The sequence below is a fragment of the Nymphalis io genome, chromosome 28 (genome assembly GCF_905147045.1).
Source record: "Nymphalis io chromosome 28, ilAglIoxx1.1, whole genome shotgun sequence".
Taxonomy (NCBI): Eukaryota; Metazoa; Arthropoda; class Insecta; order Lepidoptera; family Nymphalidae; genus Nymphalis; species Nymphalis io.
The window spans coordinates 1,748,784-1,768,686 of NC_065915.1; the positions used below are offsets into that span (position 1 = coordinate 1,748,784).

General features: G+C 34.4%; 2 protein-coding genes across 3 annotated transcripts in view; one reads left to right on the forward strand and one right to left on the reverse strand.

Moving 5' to 3' along the window:
• Positions 1–50: 50 nt before the first annotated feature.
• Positions 51–14,629, reverse strand: LOC126779094 (mothers against decapentaplegic homolog 3). 2 transcript variants are annotated; one of them, XM_050502929.1, is made up of 12 exons: positions 14,293–14,629; positions 11,756–11,849; positions 10,153–10,258; positions 9,988–10,078; positions 8,611–8,715; positions 8,144–8,223; positions 6,783–6,969; positions 6,081–6,178; positions 4,379–4,486; positions 3,790–3,934; positions 2,708–2,867; positions 51–2,235 (listed from the first exon to the last, which is right to left on the reverse strand). In XM_050502929.1, the coding sequence occupies exons 1-11, from the start codon at positions 14,493–14,495 to the stop codon at positions 2,744–2,746; spliced, it is 1,341 nt and encodes a 446-aa protein (XP_050358886.1). In that variant the 5' UTR covers positions 14,496–14,629; the 3' UTR covers positions 51–2,235; positions 2,708–2,743. The 2 variants fall into 2 exon arrangements, with proteins under 2 accessions (XP_050358886.1, XP_050358887.1); XM_050502930.1 differs by having other exon boundaries at positions 51–2,227; positions 2,696–2,867.
• Positions 14,630–15,207: 578 nt separating this feature from the next.
• Positions 15,208–19,903, forward strand: part of LOC126779009 (zinc finger protein 91-like) — a 32,763-nt gene continuing 28,067 nt past the window's right edge. The window contains exons 1-4 of the mRNA XM_050502760.1: positions 15,208–15,316; positions 16,721–16,845; positions 17,575–18,870; positions 19,704–19,813. Of these exons, the coding sequence (XP_050358717.1) occupies positions 16,736–16,845; positions 17,575–18,870; positions 19,704–19,813 (1,516 nt within the window). The 5' untranslated portion in view covers positions 15,208–15,316; positions 16,721–16,735. The remainder of the gene's footprint in view (positions 15,317–16,720; positions 16,846–17,574; positions 18,871–19,703; positions 19,814–19,903) is intronic.

Below are 19,903 nucleotides of genomic sequence, written 5' to 3' on the forward strand. Positions count from 1 at the left end.
AGGTGTATTTATTATGTATTATTAGGATTGCACAAATGAAACACAATATAAATTGCTTAAAATTATACTTCTAAAAAAATTAACTGTACATATAAAGGGCATAAAAACACTAAGTTTAAAATGATTATAATTTCATTAACATTAAATGCATCTGAATGGCAAAATTATTCAAACATTTTACTAACAACAAATTATTGAATCAAATATAATAAAAGAAAAAACATTGATAAATTTCTTTTCTGAAAAATAGATTATATGAAATGTACAGGCGTTCACAAAAATCTCGTTTCAAATTCATGTATCCGAAATGTAAACAAATCGAACAAAATATAAATAATCCTGTACAATAATAAATATTGTCCTCCAGACCAATCTCAATACAGATTAACCAACTGGGCAGCACATATTATAGTGCACTAGTGTGTGCGCAAACACAGGTGCACTCTATTCCCTAACTCTCATAATCCGATGGGACGGCAATCCGACACGACCGGAAAGAGTTCAGGCGCAGGACCAACGGCTTTACCTGCTTTCCGAGGCACGGAAGTGTACACACTACCATCTCCCAGACTCCGGGCTGCTACTGAGAATTTTCGACTGAAAATCTCATTAAGTTTTTATTGGCCTACCCAGGGCTCCGTGTCTTCCGCCTTACATGTAGCCACTAGACCAACGAGACTGATTTTTGACATCACAGAAACGTTAGAAGTTTAGTCAGAAACGTTACATTAACGTTGCATGTAAACAAAAAAAAACAATCAAAAATTTTAAAGCTATTTTATAAAAATAATTAAAGCGCCTGCAACTCAATACTGACTTAACAGAATTGCTTTCTGCCTCAATAACTTTTGAAAAATTAGAAAAAATCTAGGACATTATTTATAAATAACAAGATATCAAATTTATGAGACTAACAAATATGCACGGTAAGTGGTCACCACCGTCCTTAGGCATTGGCATTGCAATTAACCATTACTGCCATTGTCAGTGCGCTGGCAAACACGGGATCCGAGATATAATCTCCCTTGTGCTTGCAACTAAAACCATAAATACCATATAAATAAATATCATCAAATATAAGTACAAGTAACCACTTGAAAACATCGCACAGCTGGGTTTAATACACATTTCATTCAAAAGCTGAGTAGCCTTGATGTGATAATATATATTCATGTAAAGACAAAACAAGATGGCTACCAGTTAAATAAAAATATTTTATTTAATTTACGACACTATTGAAAATTTTAACGACGATTTTGATAAACAAATTAGAGGAGTATATGACGTCATCAACAATATCATGTATTATGACTAACAAGAATTGCAAAATTAAAATATATATATATATATAAATAAATGTTAACCATCGCTTACATCACCAATGGGCGGCTGGTGGCGGCCTTGGGAACTAAGATGTTATGTCCCTTGTGCCTGTAATTACACTGGCTCACTCATCCTTCAAACCGGAACACAACAATACCAAGTACTGCTGTTTTGCGGTAGAATATCTGATGAGTGGGTGGTACCTGCTCAGACGAGCTTGCACAAAGCTCTACCGTCAGTATATATAATAAAGGTAATTATGTTTTGTTGATTTGTTTACATGTTATCATTGAAACAGTATATATATAATTTTTTTATATTATGTATATCCAAAATATATTTATATTTATGCGCACGATACTTTTAAAGTATAACTCGTTTAAAAATATAATGACGTGACTAGCTTATTTTATATATGTAGTGTCTTTGTCATCTTTCGCCATTTTTAAACATCTTGTAGATGTTTTTTTTTTCTTTTTTTATAAATTCTTATCGCACTTTTCAAGTACCCATTATCATATTATATTATTCAACATATTTTAGAGTTCCGTAGTCAAAAATAAATCCCAAACGGGTCTTTTCATATTGACGAAAGATGTATAGAAACATACAAATATAATATGATCAATTGTTTTATCTGTGAGCGTCTGTACATAGAAACTTATGTATAACATGCAATTCGAAACAACTATTGCGTAACATATTATTGCAAAGCTTTAAAAAATTAGTCAATGAAAAATACGCTTTAGCGCTATACAAATAAGGTCGTCGAGTGAAAAATCAAGTTATACAATTTTTTATCAAAAGGTCTAAGACTCGAGGTATTTAATTTGTTGAGCTACGCTTACGAAATCTACTTTTTTTTTCTTACAGTTTTGTGTGCTTATTTGATTATTTTGACTGACTGCAGACCTGGAAAAGAGATTATATTCAATTTAGAAATGTGATAAGTGTATTATAATAGTAGTAATACTTTTTTATTGGGTCTTGCTGATAGCTGTGATTGAACATAACTTTTTTATCTTTAGAAGATCCTTCGCGTGATAAAGAAAAAAAAAATTGCTGGTACGGCTGCAGATGATGAGATTCTATGTTGGAACCATTGGTAAGTTGGTGCGAGCGGCAGCAGGCCATCCGTATGAACACCAAGAGCTACAGTGTCGCTCACCCAGCAGTTGTGGTGGCAGTGCGTTGGTAAGAGCGTTTGGGACTTGAAGGAGCAGAGCAGCGGCGGGACCCGTCAGCATGAGCACTGAGAGCTATAGGGTCGCTCACCCGGCGGCGGCGGTGGTGGTGTGGTGGTGCGAGCGCTCAGGGCATGTAGGTGCAGGGGAGCGGCGGGGAGTCCATCAGCATGAGCACCGAGATCTACAGGGTCGCTCACCCGGCGGCGGTGGTGGTGGTGCGGTGGTGCGAGCGCTCAGGACATGGAGGAGCAGGGCAGCGGCGGAGAGCCCATCTGCGTTAGGACGCGGTCTAGCCACTGCAGTGGCCCGTTGAGATGCAGCTCAATCCAGCATGGGGTTGACGTCACTGTTTGCCGCCTGGAAGTTATAATAATATTAAATACTTCATTAGTTAATTTCATTATAAATCAATCATCTGTTCCTTTCCACTTAATTCTATTCGTAGAAAGATACACGATCTTGTTTTATTCCATCAGCTATTTAATGGTAGCATTGACTGCAACGAATTAATTTCATCTTTAACTGTTCATACTCCGTCTCGTTTGCCCCAACTTAGTGCCTACAAATTCTTTCAAATACCCACATTTAAAACCAACCTCGGACACAATTCTGGTATATCTCGAATATGTAGACAATACAATGAACTCGCAAAAAGCAATAACTTGGATATTGCCATTAATCTAAGTACATATAAAATAAAGTTCATAAGTTCATTCATTCATTCATTCTATTTGTATTTTTAGTTTTTTTTGTATTACTTTTATTTTTAGCTTTTCAAATTTTATTCCTAAATTAAATAATTATTTAATTAATTTTATTTAATTATCCATTTAACATAAGAAGTTCTGTTTTTTGTTTTAGTTCTTTAGGTGGTATCATTTTAAATTTGTAAAGTTCTCAATTTTAATTTAACTATTTATATCAGCTGTTACGTAGTTGTATCTGATGAATGCTGTGGTTTCCTGTAAGTGAGGGATGGGAGGTAGCACATAGATTTATGACTCGCATAATGTATTAAAACTTGTCATGTGTATCCATTTTGGAGATCATATTAAAATAAAATAAATAAAATAAAATTTATCACATCAGATTTTATAATATTCTAAGGAAATTAATACTGAAATTTTTGTTAAATAATAAGATATATGATAAAGGAAAGTAAGAAATCACTTATGTGATTCCCAAGAATTTATTTATAGGAAGACCAAAGCTCCACCATGTATGTACCAACAACTAAGTGTTGCATCACGGTGGATTGTTTTATTCCAGCATTTCATACCTGTACTCCGCCCCCCATCCCTTGACGAAGCTCATCCGTATGGTGCACATGCGGGTCAGCTGGAACACCGCTTCGAAGCCCTGCGACACGGACTGAGAGAGGAGGGCCGCGAACTCTTGATTGTTGAAGATTTTCAGGTTGCAACCTTTTCGACGGTATCAAATTAAAAAAAGCACCAAATAAAATCGTGTTCTAAAACTACAATCGTTTCGAAATGTAAATTCCATTACCGATTTTTATTAAATAATTATTGCTAAGCTTGAAATAAAATTGTTAATATGACTTTCTATTAAAATTTTCTTTCAAAATTCACATTTGATAAGCCAACATTTTTGTGTATTCTTTTTCTAAAAAACCATTTTTTCTTTTTCTTGTAGTGAAAATAAAGATTTTATCTAATATTAAAAATATTTAACTTAGTTAACTAATATAAAAATGCGAATGTGGGTATGTACGCTTGTAATTGTATGTAATTTTACTTGTAAGGTTACAGAAACAGACATAGGATCCGTATTACACACGTCACACGAGGGTGTAGATGCAGTCGGTAACTAGTCTATAATAATACACTACAAGACATATCACTCACCTGGAGGTATTTTGCAGACAGTGGCGGGATGCCAACCGTATCTCTGGTTGCAGTTCGGACTTTGCACGAATATCGACGAGTCGCTCAGACACTCCGCGAACACTTCCCCTATTGACATATATTTATTAAGCACTTGTATATAGTAATGTTACATATACTGAAATGGCAGGAGCAAAGATTAAAAATAATCTTATATAATACATGAGATTTGCTAATATTATGCACGAGAAACAGTTCTTAATTAATAAATCAAAATTATATATTTATATTTATAATCAAACACTATTTCACTTAACTATTTATACCAGTAAACAGTATATGAATGTCCCACAGCTGGGCTAAGACCGCCTCTCCTTTTTGAGGAGAAGGTTTCGACCTTATTTCAGCACGCTGCTCCAATGCGGGTTGGTGGAATACACATGTGGCAGAATTTCAGTGAAATACACATATGCAGGTGAAAACCTCACAATGTTTTCCTCCAACGCCAAGCGCATTAATTATAAACACAAATGTGTGTATATGAGTACATACAAAATAGTTTACTAATCCATTAGAACTGTTCTTGCAACTTCACCAATTCCAAGGCTGTGTAAACTCCTAAACCAGGCGTGTTCTTTTGTCGACATTCACGCGGATCCAATTCGAAACTTTAGGAAATATGTAGACGGTATTTGAGTGATAAATAGTTATGAGTATCACTTATTGGATATATTTATAAAATTGTTTTTTTTTTTTAAGGTTTCTTCGTTTTTTGTATTTAAGAACTGGTTTTTGATTCTCATGTTGTGTTTACTTTTAATTAATTAATCTCTACACTTAGGTAATAAGTTTGTTTTAATTGTATCTTTAAATGTATTAGTGTAAATGATTGTAAGCCTAATAAATAAAATAAAATAAAAAATAATGAATACCAAACTTCTCTTTGTCAACTATGGAAACCAGCAACAACTGATATACAACATATACTACTTTTCTTTTGTAAATACATACTTATATAGTTTAATTATATTCAGACTCAGAGCAAACAGACATGTTCATGCACACAAATGTCTATCCTGGGTGGGAATCGAACCAACAACCTTCGGCGTGAAAGGCCGTATAGGCCGTAAGGAGTATCTACCAACCACGCCAAGCTCGTCATTCGCTACAACTAAGCTATATGCCGCAATATATATATAATTGACAAGTATACATTTTTGAGTCTAAAAACGCGATGTTTTTTTTTTACAATAGATAGGCCAGTGTTTGACCATTGACTTGCCTGATGTTAAGCATCGACACGGTCTAGGATGTATCACGTTTGCCTATAAGAAACCTGTTTACTCTGGATTTGAAGACACCAACATTGTACCTATCAGGAAATACGGACTCAGGCAAAGCATTCCATAGTTTCGCAGTGCGAATGATGAATGTAGATTCAAAGGTCTTCGTACGTAGGCGGGGAATTTCCACTGTGTACCTATGGTGCTTTAAATGATCGCGTAACACGGTCGCTTTATGCCACTGAACCCGTGCACTATCGAGTACATACTTTAAGATTATATCTCTTGTGCCTGTACTTATATAGGGTCACTAATCCAAACAAGAACACGACAGTACTAAGCTTTTGCTGCTTGGTTGAATTTATGACGAGTGGTAATGGGTGGTATTGCACAGAGCCCTATCAAGTTACCTATTGTTTTTAATAATATTAATTATTAACCTCCAATGTAATACAACCGCACACCCTTCCCGATGTGTCTGCGTGTCTGTTCGACGACCTCGTTACGGTTCACGTTGGACAGAAGGCCGAGACAAAATCTGAAAATAAACAAAAAAATAAAATTATAAAAAACTTAATGAACACTTCCAGACTTAATAAAAAATAAACATTATTAATAATTAATAACATATATACATAAACATGATACGAGATGGCCCAGTGGTAAGAACGCGTGAATCTTAACCGATGAACGTGGGTTCAAATCCGGGCAAGCACCTCTGAATTTTCATGTGCTTAATTTCTGTTTATAATTCATCTCGTGCTTTTCGGTGAAGGAAAACATCGTGAGGAAACCTGCATGTGTCTAATTTCATCGAAATTCTGTTACATGTGTATTCCACCAACCCGCATTGGAGCAGCGTGGTGGAATAAGCTCCAAAAAACCTTCTCCTCAAATAGGGAGAGGAGGCCTTAGCTCAGCAGTGGGACATTTACAGGCTGTTACTTTTATACATAAACAATATACTTAAATATTTAAATACATAATACATATTTTTTATACAATATGTAAGCCCATACTCGGGGGAGAATCCAAACAAAAACATAGATTATCCCTTTGTTGAAATTTCTGACAATAATATATTATATATTTATATTTATATATTTTATTAATTTCTATTTGAGTATAGATTGGTTAGTCACCTCTCGCTGTTGCTCGGGTCCGTGAACCCGTCGACGGTGATGGAGGGCTGCGAGGCGTGGAAGGTCTCCCCCACGCGCGTGTTCAGCTCGTAGTAGCTGATGCTGCACCAGAAGGCGGGCTCGTGGTACAGCACGGGCGCCGCCTCGCTGGCCAGCGCGCCGGGGGACGGCGTCAGGCGCGTCAGGTCTGGGGGCGGTGCTCCATTAGTCATGACATATTATTATTGTACTAAAAGTGGGCGATGAGCTGCGTCCTGGGATTAGTGACGTCACATCTGGGTACGGTGCGAAAAGAAATATGCCAGGTGGTGTATTTTCTTTTAATAATGCTTTAGTGTAGTTATGGAGATAAATATAATGTAAAATAATATATCTAAGTATGTATTAAATCTTGTCAGTATAGCAGTGACGTAGTTTAGTGAGAGTTTAAAAATGGAAAACATTGTGACGTTTTTTTTTTCATTTATTTTAAAGAGGGTTTTTTCTTTAAGAAAATGCCACCCTCATAGTGCTTACAGAACATTAAACTTTACACATTGCTTAATTACATCTATTCTTAATAAGATCATTCACTAGCTTGTACAAAACTTTCGCTGGTTCTGATGTAGGGTCAGCGAGGACACTGTTACATGCCCCCACCTCTCCGCAATAATTAATTAAACGTAAAAAAATATTCTATCAGCTTCGTTTCGAGCACACTCCAAACATAGTGATGTTGCTAACTGTACAACGCGAAGGGATTCCACGCGCGTTTTATGCAATTGCGCAAGATCCCGATTCGCACTGCACTCGTGGCTCGACGGAGCCAATCCTATCCTATAGTCTAGCCTTCATAGTGTACCTTTACGTATATACGTCAAATGGGAATTAAAATTTATATCCCAAATATGTCTTTCCTATGTAGAGTAGTCAAAACAGAGAAAACCTTTGCTATAGAGTAGCTATCATTTTTTAGTATTGTATTACGTAGGCTGTATGGCATGTGGGTCATCTGATGTTAAGTGGTTACCACCACCCAATAGTAATTTATCAAATATTAACCTAATTCCCTCCATCGATAATGTACAACGAACCTCGAGAACTAGGATGTTATGTCCATTGTGGCTGTAGTTACACTGGCTCACCCACCCTTCAAACTCAACAATACTGAGCATTGCAACCTACCCACTTGTTTGCTTCAGGTAAGTTGTGCTAATGGCACATTAGAAATGAATGGTACTTGCTGTATTATATATGTGCGTGCGTACGTGTGTGTGTGTGTGTGTGTGTGTGTGTATGTGATTGTGTGTGTAATCGTTAACTTAATATAAATACAATATAGATAGAAGAAAAAAAACCAACCAAATTGTCAACAAACTCACTCATGTTGTCGTTGTGGTCCATCGGATCGCCGTCCTCGCTCATGTAGCCAGGCGGCGGGGTCTCCACGGACGAGGAACTTCTGGAACATCATGATAGAAAATTTTCTCCGTCATTATAATATAAAACAAAAAAAAACAATAATAGTCCTGATGGAAAAAACTCAATAACTTAACTTCGACCTGACACAGGACTGTCTCGAGATATAAACAGCGACCGCCCTATTATATATTTGTATGTTCGTTACCCAATAACGTAAAAACGGCTGGACGGATTTGGATGAATTTTGGAACAGCGATTAGCCCCGTTCACACGGGGGGAAGCCGGAGGTGTTTTTATATTTTGTTTCAATATTCTGTCCGGGTCCTTCGGTGTCCGTATTTCACGCTATATATCGGTAGCGAGGAAGCCATCGCGACGAGGTCCGGGGGTCCGGCCGCCGCCCGCCAGCCTACGTACGCATACTCACAGCTGCACGGTGGTGTTGCCGGGCACCTGCTGCGCCAGCGTGGCCTCGAGGTACAGCGCGCTGTGGCCGCCCGCCGACACGCCCACCGCGCCGCTCTGCATCACGCTGCAACACGCGCGCACAAGGGGGTCGCTACCTTCCATCCCATGGGGAGATTGGCTGCTTGCGCAGGCGATCCCGTGACGCCCCCGAACAGACGGAGAGGGTACCGTTGGTTTATTAGTGAGTATTCCCGCAGTGGGTCCACTATATGCGTATATGCGTATTTCCAGCGACAAAAAAGGGGAGGGTCTAACTGTGCCCGCTGCGGTCTTTTACCGTTATATTTACAATTTTCCAAGTATGAGTATCAATTAAAAATAAACAATCGTGTCCATTGTGTCCTCAGCACATCGCCTTTTTAGTTGTACTCCATGTTTGGCATGATGACGAAATCATAACAATTTCTTTTTAGATTATTATAATTTATTGATCAGTCAGTACAGGGTACTCAAATGATTGTTACGTGTCTTAAATAAAAGTATATTATTTCTTCGATCTTTGATTCGTCTCTGAATAATAATAACTGGTGGTAGAGCTTTGTGCAAGCTCGTCTGGGTAGGTACCACCCACTCATCAGATATTCTACTGCAAAACAGCAGTACTTGGTATTGTTATGTTCCGGTTTAAAGGGTGAGTGAGCCAGTGTAATTACAGGCACAAGGGACATAACATCTTAGTTCCCAAGGTTGGTGGCGCATTGGTGATGTAGGCGATGGTTAATATTTCTTACAATGCCAATGTCTATGGGCGTTAGTGACCACTTCAGGTGGCCTATATGCTCGTCCGCCTTCCTATTCTATGTAAAAAATAAAAGAATAATATACGCATCAGTATCTCAAGATAGCCTACACGCTAAACCATCTCCGAATATGGAAAAAACCGCGTAGACGTAACAAGATACATTCCATTACATGCATAGGGAATTTCAAAGTCTGTAACGAGCATAAATTTATTTAAAATTCCTCTCTTACTCTGCCGTTATGAGTCATAAGGAAGCCTAAATTTGTTGGAAGAAATTTTACTACACGTATTATCCAACGTTCCGGAATGGAACAGCGCGGTGGAATAAACTCCAAACGTTAAGAGGATGCTCTTGCCAAACAAAGCGACATTTAGTTTATTTATTTATTTTTATTTATTTAACACTTCTTGCACAACATATAAATAAGATGAGAGAAGTAGGAAACAATCAAAGAAAAGCGATCTCTTACAGACAAACTTTGGTGAAAGAATTTTTCTAAGAGAACAGGTAAGTGCATTTACATATAAAAAGGAGATACTAAATATTTAATAAACATAACACAATGTTTATATACATTAGGTATATATATTTACCTATCGTGATCGTGGTGTTGCTGGTAGTCGTAGGGCGGAGGCGCTCGGACTTCGCCCTCGTTGCACCTCGGCACGAGAATTGGTGGGAGAGCTGCCCATGAAAACGACAAAAACGATAGAATTGTGCAAGACGTGTCTTAAAAATACCAGGCAATAATAACTCACCGGGAGAATCGATTTTATTATAATGATAAGGGTTCACGCACACTTCGTCCTTCTTCAGCTGGTAAGCGTACTCGCAATGGTCGACGGGCTTTAGTTCATGCTGACTCTGTAACGGGAGATGGTCAGGCATTTGACAATAATCGACGGCATCTAAAGTTGAATATGAAATCAGATATTTTTAGTTTTCAAACTACTATGTTTTCAGTGGTCACTTTTTTTTCAGTGGTTCACTTGAATCGACACCATACCAATAGTAGAATCTTGAATAATCTATGGTATTCATTGTGGATTCGTTTTTTTTCTTTATATTATACTTAGGCGGACGAGCAAATGGGTCACCAACGCCTAAAGACATTGGCATTGTAAGAAATATCTTACATCGCCAATGCGCCACCAACATTGGGAACTAAGATGTTATGTCCCTTGTTCCTGTAATTGCACTGGCTCCACTCACCCTTAAAACCGAAACACAACAATACATAGTTATATAAAGTACTGCTGTTTTGCGGTGGAATATTTAATGAGTGGTTGGTGACGTTGGTGACCATTTACCATCAGTTGACCAATATGCTTGTCCGCCTACGTATTCTATAAAAAAAAATAAAGGTATATTAATCAAGAACTGTTTGTAGTGCATAATACAGCAGCAGGGCTGTTAGCAAATCGCATACATTATGTAAATCTAAGAATTGCTTAAAAAAAGCCGAGACGGCAAAGTGGTAAGAACGCGTGAATCTTAACCGATGATCGTAGTTCGAAACCTGGGCGAGCACCACTGAATTTTCATGTGCTTAATTTGTGATTATAATTCATCTCGTGTTCGACGGTTAAGGAAAACATCGTGAGGAAACCTGCATGTGTCTAATTTCACTGAAATTGCCACTTGTGTATTCCGTAAACCCGCATTGGAGCAGCGTTGTGGAATAAGCTCCAAACCTTCTCCTCAAAGGGGAGAGGAGGCCTTAGCCCAGCAGTGTGACATTCACAGGCTGTTACTGCTTTACTGTTACTGTTAAGGCTTGCTTATCTCTATTCCTACCACTAGAAAATAGTATATTGTATTGCATTCACACTGTTCAATGGTAAACGCTACTTTATCATAGGATTAATATAATTATGTTCCCTATATATAACTGTTGTTTCTATAAATATATATTTATTGTTTAATGTAAGATTTAAACATAACGTTACACATTCTGAGTTACCCTGTATGCGATGGTACGCAATTGTAAACAATCAATTACATAGGGTTTGTTATGTAATTTTATGATTTTTTTTGTATATCACATTGTTTTTCTATTGGATAAATAATTCTATTGAATAATAATCGAAGGTATTGATTTATCATAGGAACTTATTATTTTTAATGTTAATATTATCGATATTTTGTTAAATATTTAATTGCAATTTTAATTAATATTCAATTATGATTATAATATAATAATGTCTTATAGGTGAGCAATAATTCCATCCGCCTATCTATAAAAAAAAGGTTTATACCGAATTCCATTTGTCATAACTCGCCGATCACTATAATACTTGGTATATATACAAAACCCAAAACGAGGTTGTTGGGTTTAGATAGTAAGATATAATTCCTTACTTGAAGCTGCGGCCAGCGCCACAGCCTGCAGTAGACAACATGCGGCAAGCCCTTTCTGTATTGCCCATTGATGACATTGTCATTTGGTTTCACTCTGAAAATAAGTTATTTAAAAATTTTATAAATCAAATTCGAGCACTCTTATCATAGTTCACTCCAGTTAAACCTATCCAACTTACATACAATAAAAGTAAATTTTAGCAATTTATCTCATTAGGGAGACATATTAAGGCTGTTACCTTATTTAAAATTTATAATAGGTAAGCAGGCTAGCAAAAGGCACCACATGATGACAAGTGGTGATAACCGCCCATAGACTGTGCTGTAAGAAATATTAACCAGCACTTTCATCACCTTGCACCACCAACCACGGGAACTAAGACATCATGTCCCTTGTGCCTGCAAAGCCCTACCACCAAGTAAATTACTGGGATGTCTAACTCAACTCGTCTTTTAAAAGCGATGTGTACGAGAGTGCTTATTAATGATTATATCAAAACATGAAATCCTCAAGACAATTGTAAAAAAAGGTTTTTTTTTTCATATTATAAAAATCTTGAATAACTTTTACATAACTAATATTCACAATGAAGCTTAGATGTAACAATGATGTAAAGGGATTACTTCTATACCAGTTTTATTCATGTATGAGTAAGATTATTGAACCATCCAACTATAAGATTACAATAGAGAGCATACCTGTATTAATTTGCACAAATACTTCTGCATTGTAAACACAAATTACAATAGAAGAACAAATGTCTACTATTATTCAATTTTAATAATTCATTTATTCAACATACATATATATTTTGTTAAATATCCTTTCACTTTTAATTATTTAAATAAAAAAAAAATGTCTTTATATAAACTAATACAATGCCTAATTTAGATTAATAAATATAAACAAAACTAATTTTCATAATAAACGAAGTTTATTTATTTATAACCAACTCATTAAAATTCTTAATATTTTTATTATCAATAAAATATTTACAAAACAAACAAAAACGTGTAAAAAACGACTTTATTGTCCTTTGTATATTTGAATATGAATAACGATTTACTTACGATTTTTCGTAACAAAATTTTTGATCATCACATCACTTAACACAACGCGCTACCAGTAAGACAAAGAAAATATCTAACAGGAATCTAAGAAGAAAATATTATTAATACGCGTATTAATCACTTATAAATTAAAGCATAAATATTTTTTTATACAATATAACTAGCGCACACCACACATTTATCACAGGTACTCGACGGATAACAATTTATGCAATCGATAAAACTCAACCACGGCCTATTTATTAATTTAGACAACGTAGTAATCAAAAAATCGTGGGCCAAAATTTGTCGGCCATATTAACAAAAAGCTTCAATTGTTTTGACGGGAGTTTGACCTTCCTTTTGGATTTTGCGTCCTGTCTGCGATTATGTCACCAAAGTACGATGGTCTTTAAATATCGCGAGGTCAATGCGCCCGCCGTACTCTAGCATTCGGTCGGATTATAGCATGTTCGGTTCATGGCTGCGGGGTTTTCCTCAACGCTATTGAATTACTTTTAGCGCATATTTTATAGGTATATAATTATCGAGTTTTTTATGACGAACGAAATGAATGAAATTATTACGATTTAAGAATGACAATTTTACGTCGCACAAGGTTTCATATTGTGTAATAAATTTTTATTATTATTGTCGTATTTTTTTCGCTCAACGTTCATATATTGACTTTATAAATTTGATCGGTACTTTATATTATTTTTGAAAGAAATTAGTTATTATTTATTAGAATGGCTTTAAAAAAATTAATCACGTTATCATTTTATCAACAAGATATTGTAAATTGTATGTATTGTGAAAGTAATAGAATTATATCAATTACTCAAAACAAAATTTGGTAAAGCCTGACAAAGAATAATTGCATTGCTTAACTTTTTTAATACAACATACAATGTTAAGACCATGACACTAACTAGTCCAATCCCACAAGTTTTTTTTTATTTTATGTACCTATCAAATTCAATCAAATATCAAATTATAAATCAAATAATAAATCCTAATTTATATGTTAATTTATATATATGTTCACATTGACCAAATAGATCTTTTATTTCCATACAAAAAATATATCTAATATTACTTATATAAGTATATTTGTATTAAAAATAGTTTGTGGGTATTGTAAAAAAGTTTTAATTGTTTCAATTACTTAATAAATTAAATAAACATCTACTTCAGTATAATACACACTAAATGAATTGTATTATTTATTCTTGCATATCAAAAAATTCAACTAAAGCCAATCTCTCTGACTTTTTATATTTTTTAATCATTACAAAACTTATTTTTATGCTATTTTTAAAAACAATACAAATTATATAGTTACAATTACAATATTTTGTATTTTTTAAATATAGTGAATTTTTACTACCGCAAATACCTTTGTTTATAAAAGAGAAAATAAAAAAAGCATATCATTGAACATTGAATGTATAAAAAAAACGTCCTTCATAAAGATAAATACACACCTAGGTATCGTAACACACTTGGTGTGACTGTTTTGGTTGGACAAAGCCTTCTCTAATTCTTCAATGGCACCGCTCCTTTTCAATTTTTTCACTAAACTTTTCACTGCCTTCTCAGACCATTTGTCCTCGGCCGCGGATGATCCTTCGGGGCCTTTTTTCCACCCTAACAAACGCTTCACTACAGGCGGAGTAAGCGGAAACATTCCGCGAAACCTCAGCCTTTAACACATTTACACAAACAATAAAACATTTAAATGGTAAATTACATGTATATATGAATGCTACACCTTTATGTTCCGTATTTAGATAAACTATCGGCCATTATTGGGAATAATGAATGACAGTTCACATGTTATGTCAATCAACAGATTAATATCGTTATCTCTTTCGCACATTTGCTCAATACATTACACGTTCATTTTGTTTCAATAATTTATTTAACTTTTCATGCCTTTTTATTATCTTAAATTATTTTAATTATTTTAAAGCGTAGTGAAATTTGTATTCTTTGACAAAAGCGCTTTAATCAGTACAGTACAGTAACAGCTTGTTAATGTCCCACTGCTGGGCTAAGGCCTCCTCTCCCTTTTGAGGAGAAGGTTTTAGCCAACCTTTTTTAATTTTATATGCTTAACCGCTTTAATCACTTTTGATAAAAATGTAAATATTTTTCAATGGAATAATGGTTTTATAATATTTTAGGCACTGGTGCTGTTTTATTTTATTGTAAACTATTTAAATATATATTTCATAGACACATTTAATGTTTTTATACACAATTATTTATTTTATATAAGTTAATTTAAAATTAAAGATTATCAATAATATCAAGCGGGTTTCTATTGCTATTTGTTACTTTATCTGTGGTGAATTGCTATTCGTCATTTCAATTTCCAAGGAAAAGGAATGTTTTTGTTTTGAAATTTTGACAAATAATTTTATTTATTTTCATTCATTTGTTATTTTATAATGCTATGCCAGTCGCTATAAATATTCATGATCTTGTGAACAAACTTGCTATCTGGTTAGTGATTAAGGCTTTTTATTAACTAAGATTCATTAATTACGTCTATATAACATGTGTTACTTTTATCGAAAAGACACTGGCCACTTGTTGTGTATTAAACTGGCCAGTGACAATTTATATATTTTCACGAAGTCATAACTTGGCTGGAAATCGTCATGTTTCTTTTTAAATTGATTATATGTTTGAGACGTATTTGTAACAGATTAATTTAAATGACGAGCAGTCACTATTCGTTATAAAGAATTCCGATAAAATTAAATTTTTTTAGTATTTTTAAAATTTGATTACCCAAAATATAGTCTTATAATTCAAAGCTTCGTATTAGTAAAATGTTTTAAGAAATTATTAGATAATTATATATTTTATTAAAAACAATTTTATATAGTTTTTATTTTGTTCAAGTAATCATGTTATTTGAATTGTAAATTAATTGGATTCTGATTACAGTTTAAAAAGATATTTTAAATTGAACTTCAGAATCCACATAGTATTTTAAAATTATGCCTCTCTGCCCAGTGTCTTTTTCTAAGATAAGAAAACAACATTTAATCAAAGGCTTACAATTTGTCGTCATAATAATATTATTAATGGAATAAGCTCAAAACCTTCTCCTCAAAAGGGAGAGGAGGCCTCAGCCCAGCAGTGGGACATTAACAGGCTGTTACTGTTACTGTAATAATATTATTTACAAAATACTAAGCACAGTTTGTTAATATACAGATAAACAAAAATGGATTATTTAGATAAGTTTCATCATCAACACCTACAGTAACAGCCTGTTAATGTCCCACTGCTGGGCTAAGGCCTCCTCTCCCTTTTGAGGAGAAGGTTTGGAGCTTATTCCACATCAACACCTGCCAATTAAAATATTATAGTATAAAAATATTTTACTTCAGTATATCAGGTTACTTATTAACTTGTTGATTTGATTTCATATTTAAATACATATAAATGTATATTGCATTATATAATCAATACTCCTCATATGCTTTATATTGTAGAATTAGGATTTAAAAGTTCTTTAGAGAGACCACTTAAATTTAATTACAACCATTTGAAATCCCTTCTATTTTTTTTGTAGTTTGTTATTCTAGTATTGCCAAAACTAGGCACTGCATCATATTAAATTATATTGAAAATATAATATGGTAGTTATTTCAATAATGGTAATAATAAAATATTCCGGCTTCGTGGTAGAATAGCCATTTTGTAAGAATAATATGGACATAACATTATAGAAACTGTGGTTGGTGGTGTATAGAGGATGTAAAGTTAAGGTTTATATTTCATTTTCATTACAATAGACCACTTTAATACCATTAGGCATCGCAATCATCTGCCTTCCTATTACAAATAAAAAAAAATGATATTTTTTCATTTGACATTTATATTTTTTTACAGAGCCTAAAATATACAATGGAAGACTCGCCACCATTAATCCTTTGTCTGGAAAATACAAATGGCGAAGAAGTTGCATTAAAGATTGAACCACATGATACTTTTAAAATATTTCTGGATAAAGCCAAGTATATACTACATGTCTATTTACTTTATTCTATTTATTTTAAAATAGCTTTAGCTTGCAGTGTCTTTAATATTTGTGCCTCAAACTTTATCTATCTAATAAACCGTATGTTGTGTTGATACTTTAAACTCATTAAAGTAAAAAAACCAAAGAAACTCATATTCCTTTATATATATTTTTCATTTATATATAACAAGAAAATATTAAAATTATTTTTATTCTCGGCACTTATAAATAAAATACTAGATTATATAGATAAACAAGATTATGTTAATACTATTAGTCAGGGTTCAGACAATTTAAATCAATGAGTCTGTTCAACCAAAGTGCGGCAACTGTAAAAAAAATAATTGATAATTTCCAAAACTTTAAAGAGCATGCAATAATAGGATGATAATGGTATAATAGTTATGAAAGATAATATAAAAAGAGAGCTCATTCCACTATCCTGACCCAATTATGGAGATGCAATTTGAATCATATAATATATATGTGTTCTGCTCAACTTCAACCAATAATTTGATATATACCAAAATAAATGAAACCGTATAACTACTGGTGCAAGGAATATAACATCTTAGTTCCCAAGGTTGGTGGCGCATTGATGTAAGAAATGGTTAATATTTCTTACATAGCTAATGTCTAGGCGCATTAGTGGCTACTTTCCATCTGGTGGCCCATTTGCCCGCCTACCTATAAAATAAAAAATTTACCTATCGTTACCTTTCAGATCTCTTCTAGGCTATGACGTCGATTTAAACGCTATAACAGGCAACCAACCGGTCAATCTTGAAGAAAGTGCTTACACTTTCCTTTTGAATGCAGAACAAAATCTTCCAGATACAAATTTCAATCCAACAAATTACGAACATGATACTAAAGATTCTGACGACCTAGTCTACGTCTTAGACGATGGAACACAAATACGTGCCTCTCAAATACAATTCGATAATGAAGATCCCCTCACAGATCTAACAGCTGAGAACATACCATTTGTTAAATATACAGATTGTCCAGACGAAAATGAAATAAACGATATAGAGATTCGTACTATAAAAGACATCAATATAGTCGAAAGTCCCATAGCTAATAAAAACTTTAGCCCGAAAGGTAATTTTGCGAATAGCCTCCCTTTTAAACTCGTCTGTAACAACATTTCAAATTTCGAAGCGCAGTTCGCTAAATATCTCGAGTCCAGTGCGAAAGTGTTTGCGGCAAACTCTGCTATTAAAAACAAATCGCCTAGAAATGTAGATGATTTTAAAAATAACGATAAAACATTAAAAGATAATAACAGCTTTTACACACGTGAAGAAATACTTAACATGTTTAAAGATTCACCCGTGACCCCTCTACCGTGTGAAGACAATCAAAGCTATGAAACGCGTAGACACGTGCGGAAAACTGATCCTTCGAGACTTGTGTATAAGGGTTGGAATGCCAAACCAGTTATAGATCTAGATTCAGCTATCAACAAACATGATTGTTTCATATGCTGTAAAAACATCGAAAGCAGTGAAAAGTTATATTTATTTGACAAAGAAGATCAGATGTTGCATCGTTGCGAACAAAGGAAATATATGACACAGCTTAAAATTATTTGCGAGAAGTGCTTAGGGGAAAACTTTAAACCGAGCCGAATGAAAAGTCCGAGTCAATCTTTGAACAACGACGAATACTTGGTCATAAAAAACAATCAGCAATATATTTTCCAAAAAACGTCATCAATAAATTTCAATAATAACATTTACAATACAGGAAAAGTAGAAGGTTCTAGAAATAAAGAAGAGTTCGTTAAAGTAGAGATCGGTCCAGATGGAGAAATTATAACGAAGCTAGTTGATAACGTAAGAGTGGACGATATGACGATGGTGAAAGACGAGAAGAAAGGCAGCTCGAGTGATATCGAAATAATAGAGCCGGAAACGGAAATCGATATAGAGAACATTGAAGATGAAGACGTTAAGGAATTCTTGGGGAAGTACCAACGTGATGGTAGTGTTGATGCAGAGGAATTAAAATGCAGGTAAAATTAATTCCAGTTAAAATGTTCCCATTTAATTGGTTACCAATAATATCCTAAAATTGGCTTATTTGTTGATATTTATATATTTTGTTTATATATACTTATTTATATAATCATTTTATAATATTACAATATATTATCACAGAAGTAGCAATCCGATTTTTTTCAAGCAATGAAAACTGAGGGAGGTAGCCGGGTCCTTGGCACCTCCTTCGGCATGGATTGGAGAGGCTGCGGGGTCATCTCGTTATAACGCATACCCGGTCTCTCGTGCTGTGCTTAGCTCGTGGCTTTTCGGAGCTCTACATAAATTGCAGCTTGCAATTGCTGTCGTCTTCTTCGGCACTTTCGGAAACGACACATGCAATGTTCGGAACAATATGTCTATGTATTTAATTAAAATGTAAATATTAATGATAAATTTCGGATTGGTTACTCAAATTTTCGCACATTTAAGTATTTATACTTATTTTTTATTATATAATTAATACTCAATATATTATGAACGAGATTAAGCCAAGATGTCCTAGTGGATAGAACGCGTGAATCTTAACCGATGATCGTGAGTCCAAACCCGGGCAAGCACCACTGAATATTCATGTGCTTAATTTGTGTTTACAATTCATCTCGTGCTTGACGGTGAAGGAAAACATCATAAGAAAACCTGCATGTTTCTAATTTCATTGAAATTCTGCCACATGTGTATTCCACAAACCCGCATTGGAGCAGCGTGGTGGAATAAGCTCCAAACCTTCTCCTCAAAATGGAGAAGAGGCCTTAGCCCAGCAGTGGGACATTAACATGCTGTTACTGTATATTATGTACGTTCTCAGATTTTGTAATCGAGAATTCAAGGAGTTATCAGAAATATTGGAACACTGTGAAGATCATAAACACGATCTCGACGATGGTACCGTTTATCCATGTCTGCTATGTGATTATGGTATGTATATTATTTTAATTAATTATATTGAAGGAAACGCTGATTAAAAGTAATCTGAATGATCATTGGTCAATGGCTACTGATGACGCA

Excerpts from the sequence above, each read along its gene's own strand:
- LOC126779094 (XM_050502929.1), bottom strand. The coding sequence starts at position 14,495 with ATGTTTCCGCTTACTCCGCCTGTAGTGAAGCGTTTGTTAGGGTGGAAA. Across the intron at positions 10,079-10,152 it reads TAATAAAATCGATTCTCCCG|CTCTCCCACCAATTCTCGTG; the intron begins GTGAGTTATTAT and ends TTTCATGGGCAG. Across the intron at positions 8,224-8,610 it reads GGCAACACCACCGTGCAGCT|AAGTTCCTCGTCCGTGGAGA; the intron begins GTGAGTATGCGT and ends ATGATGTTCCAG.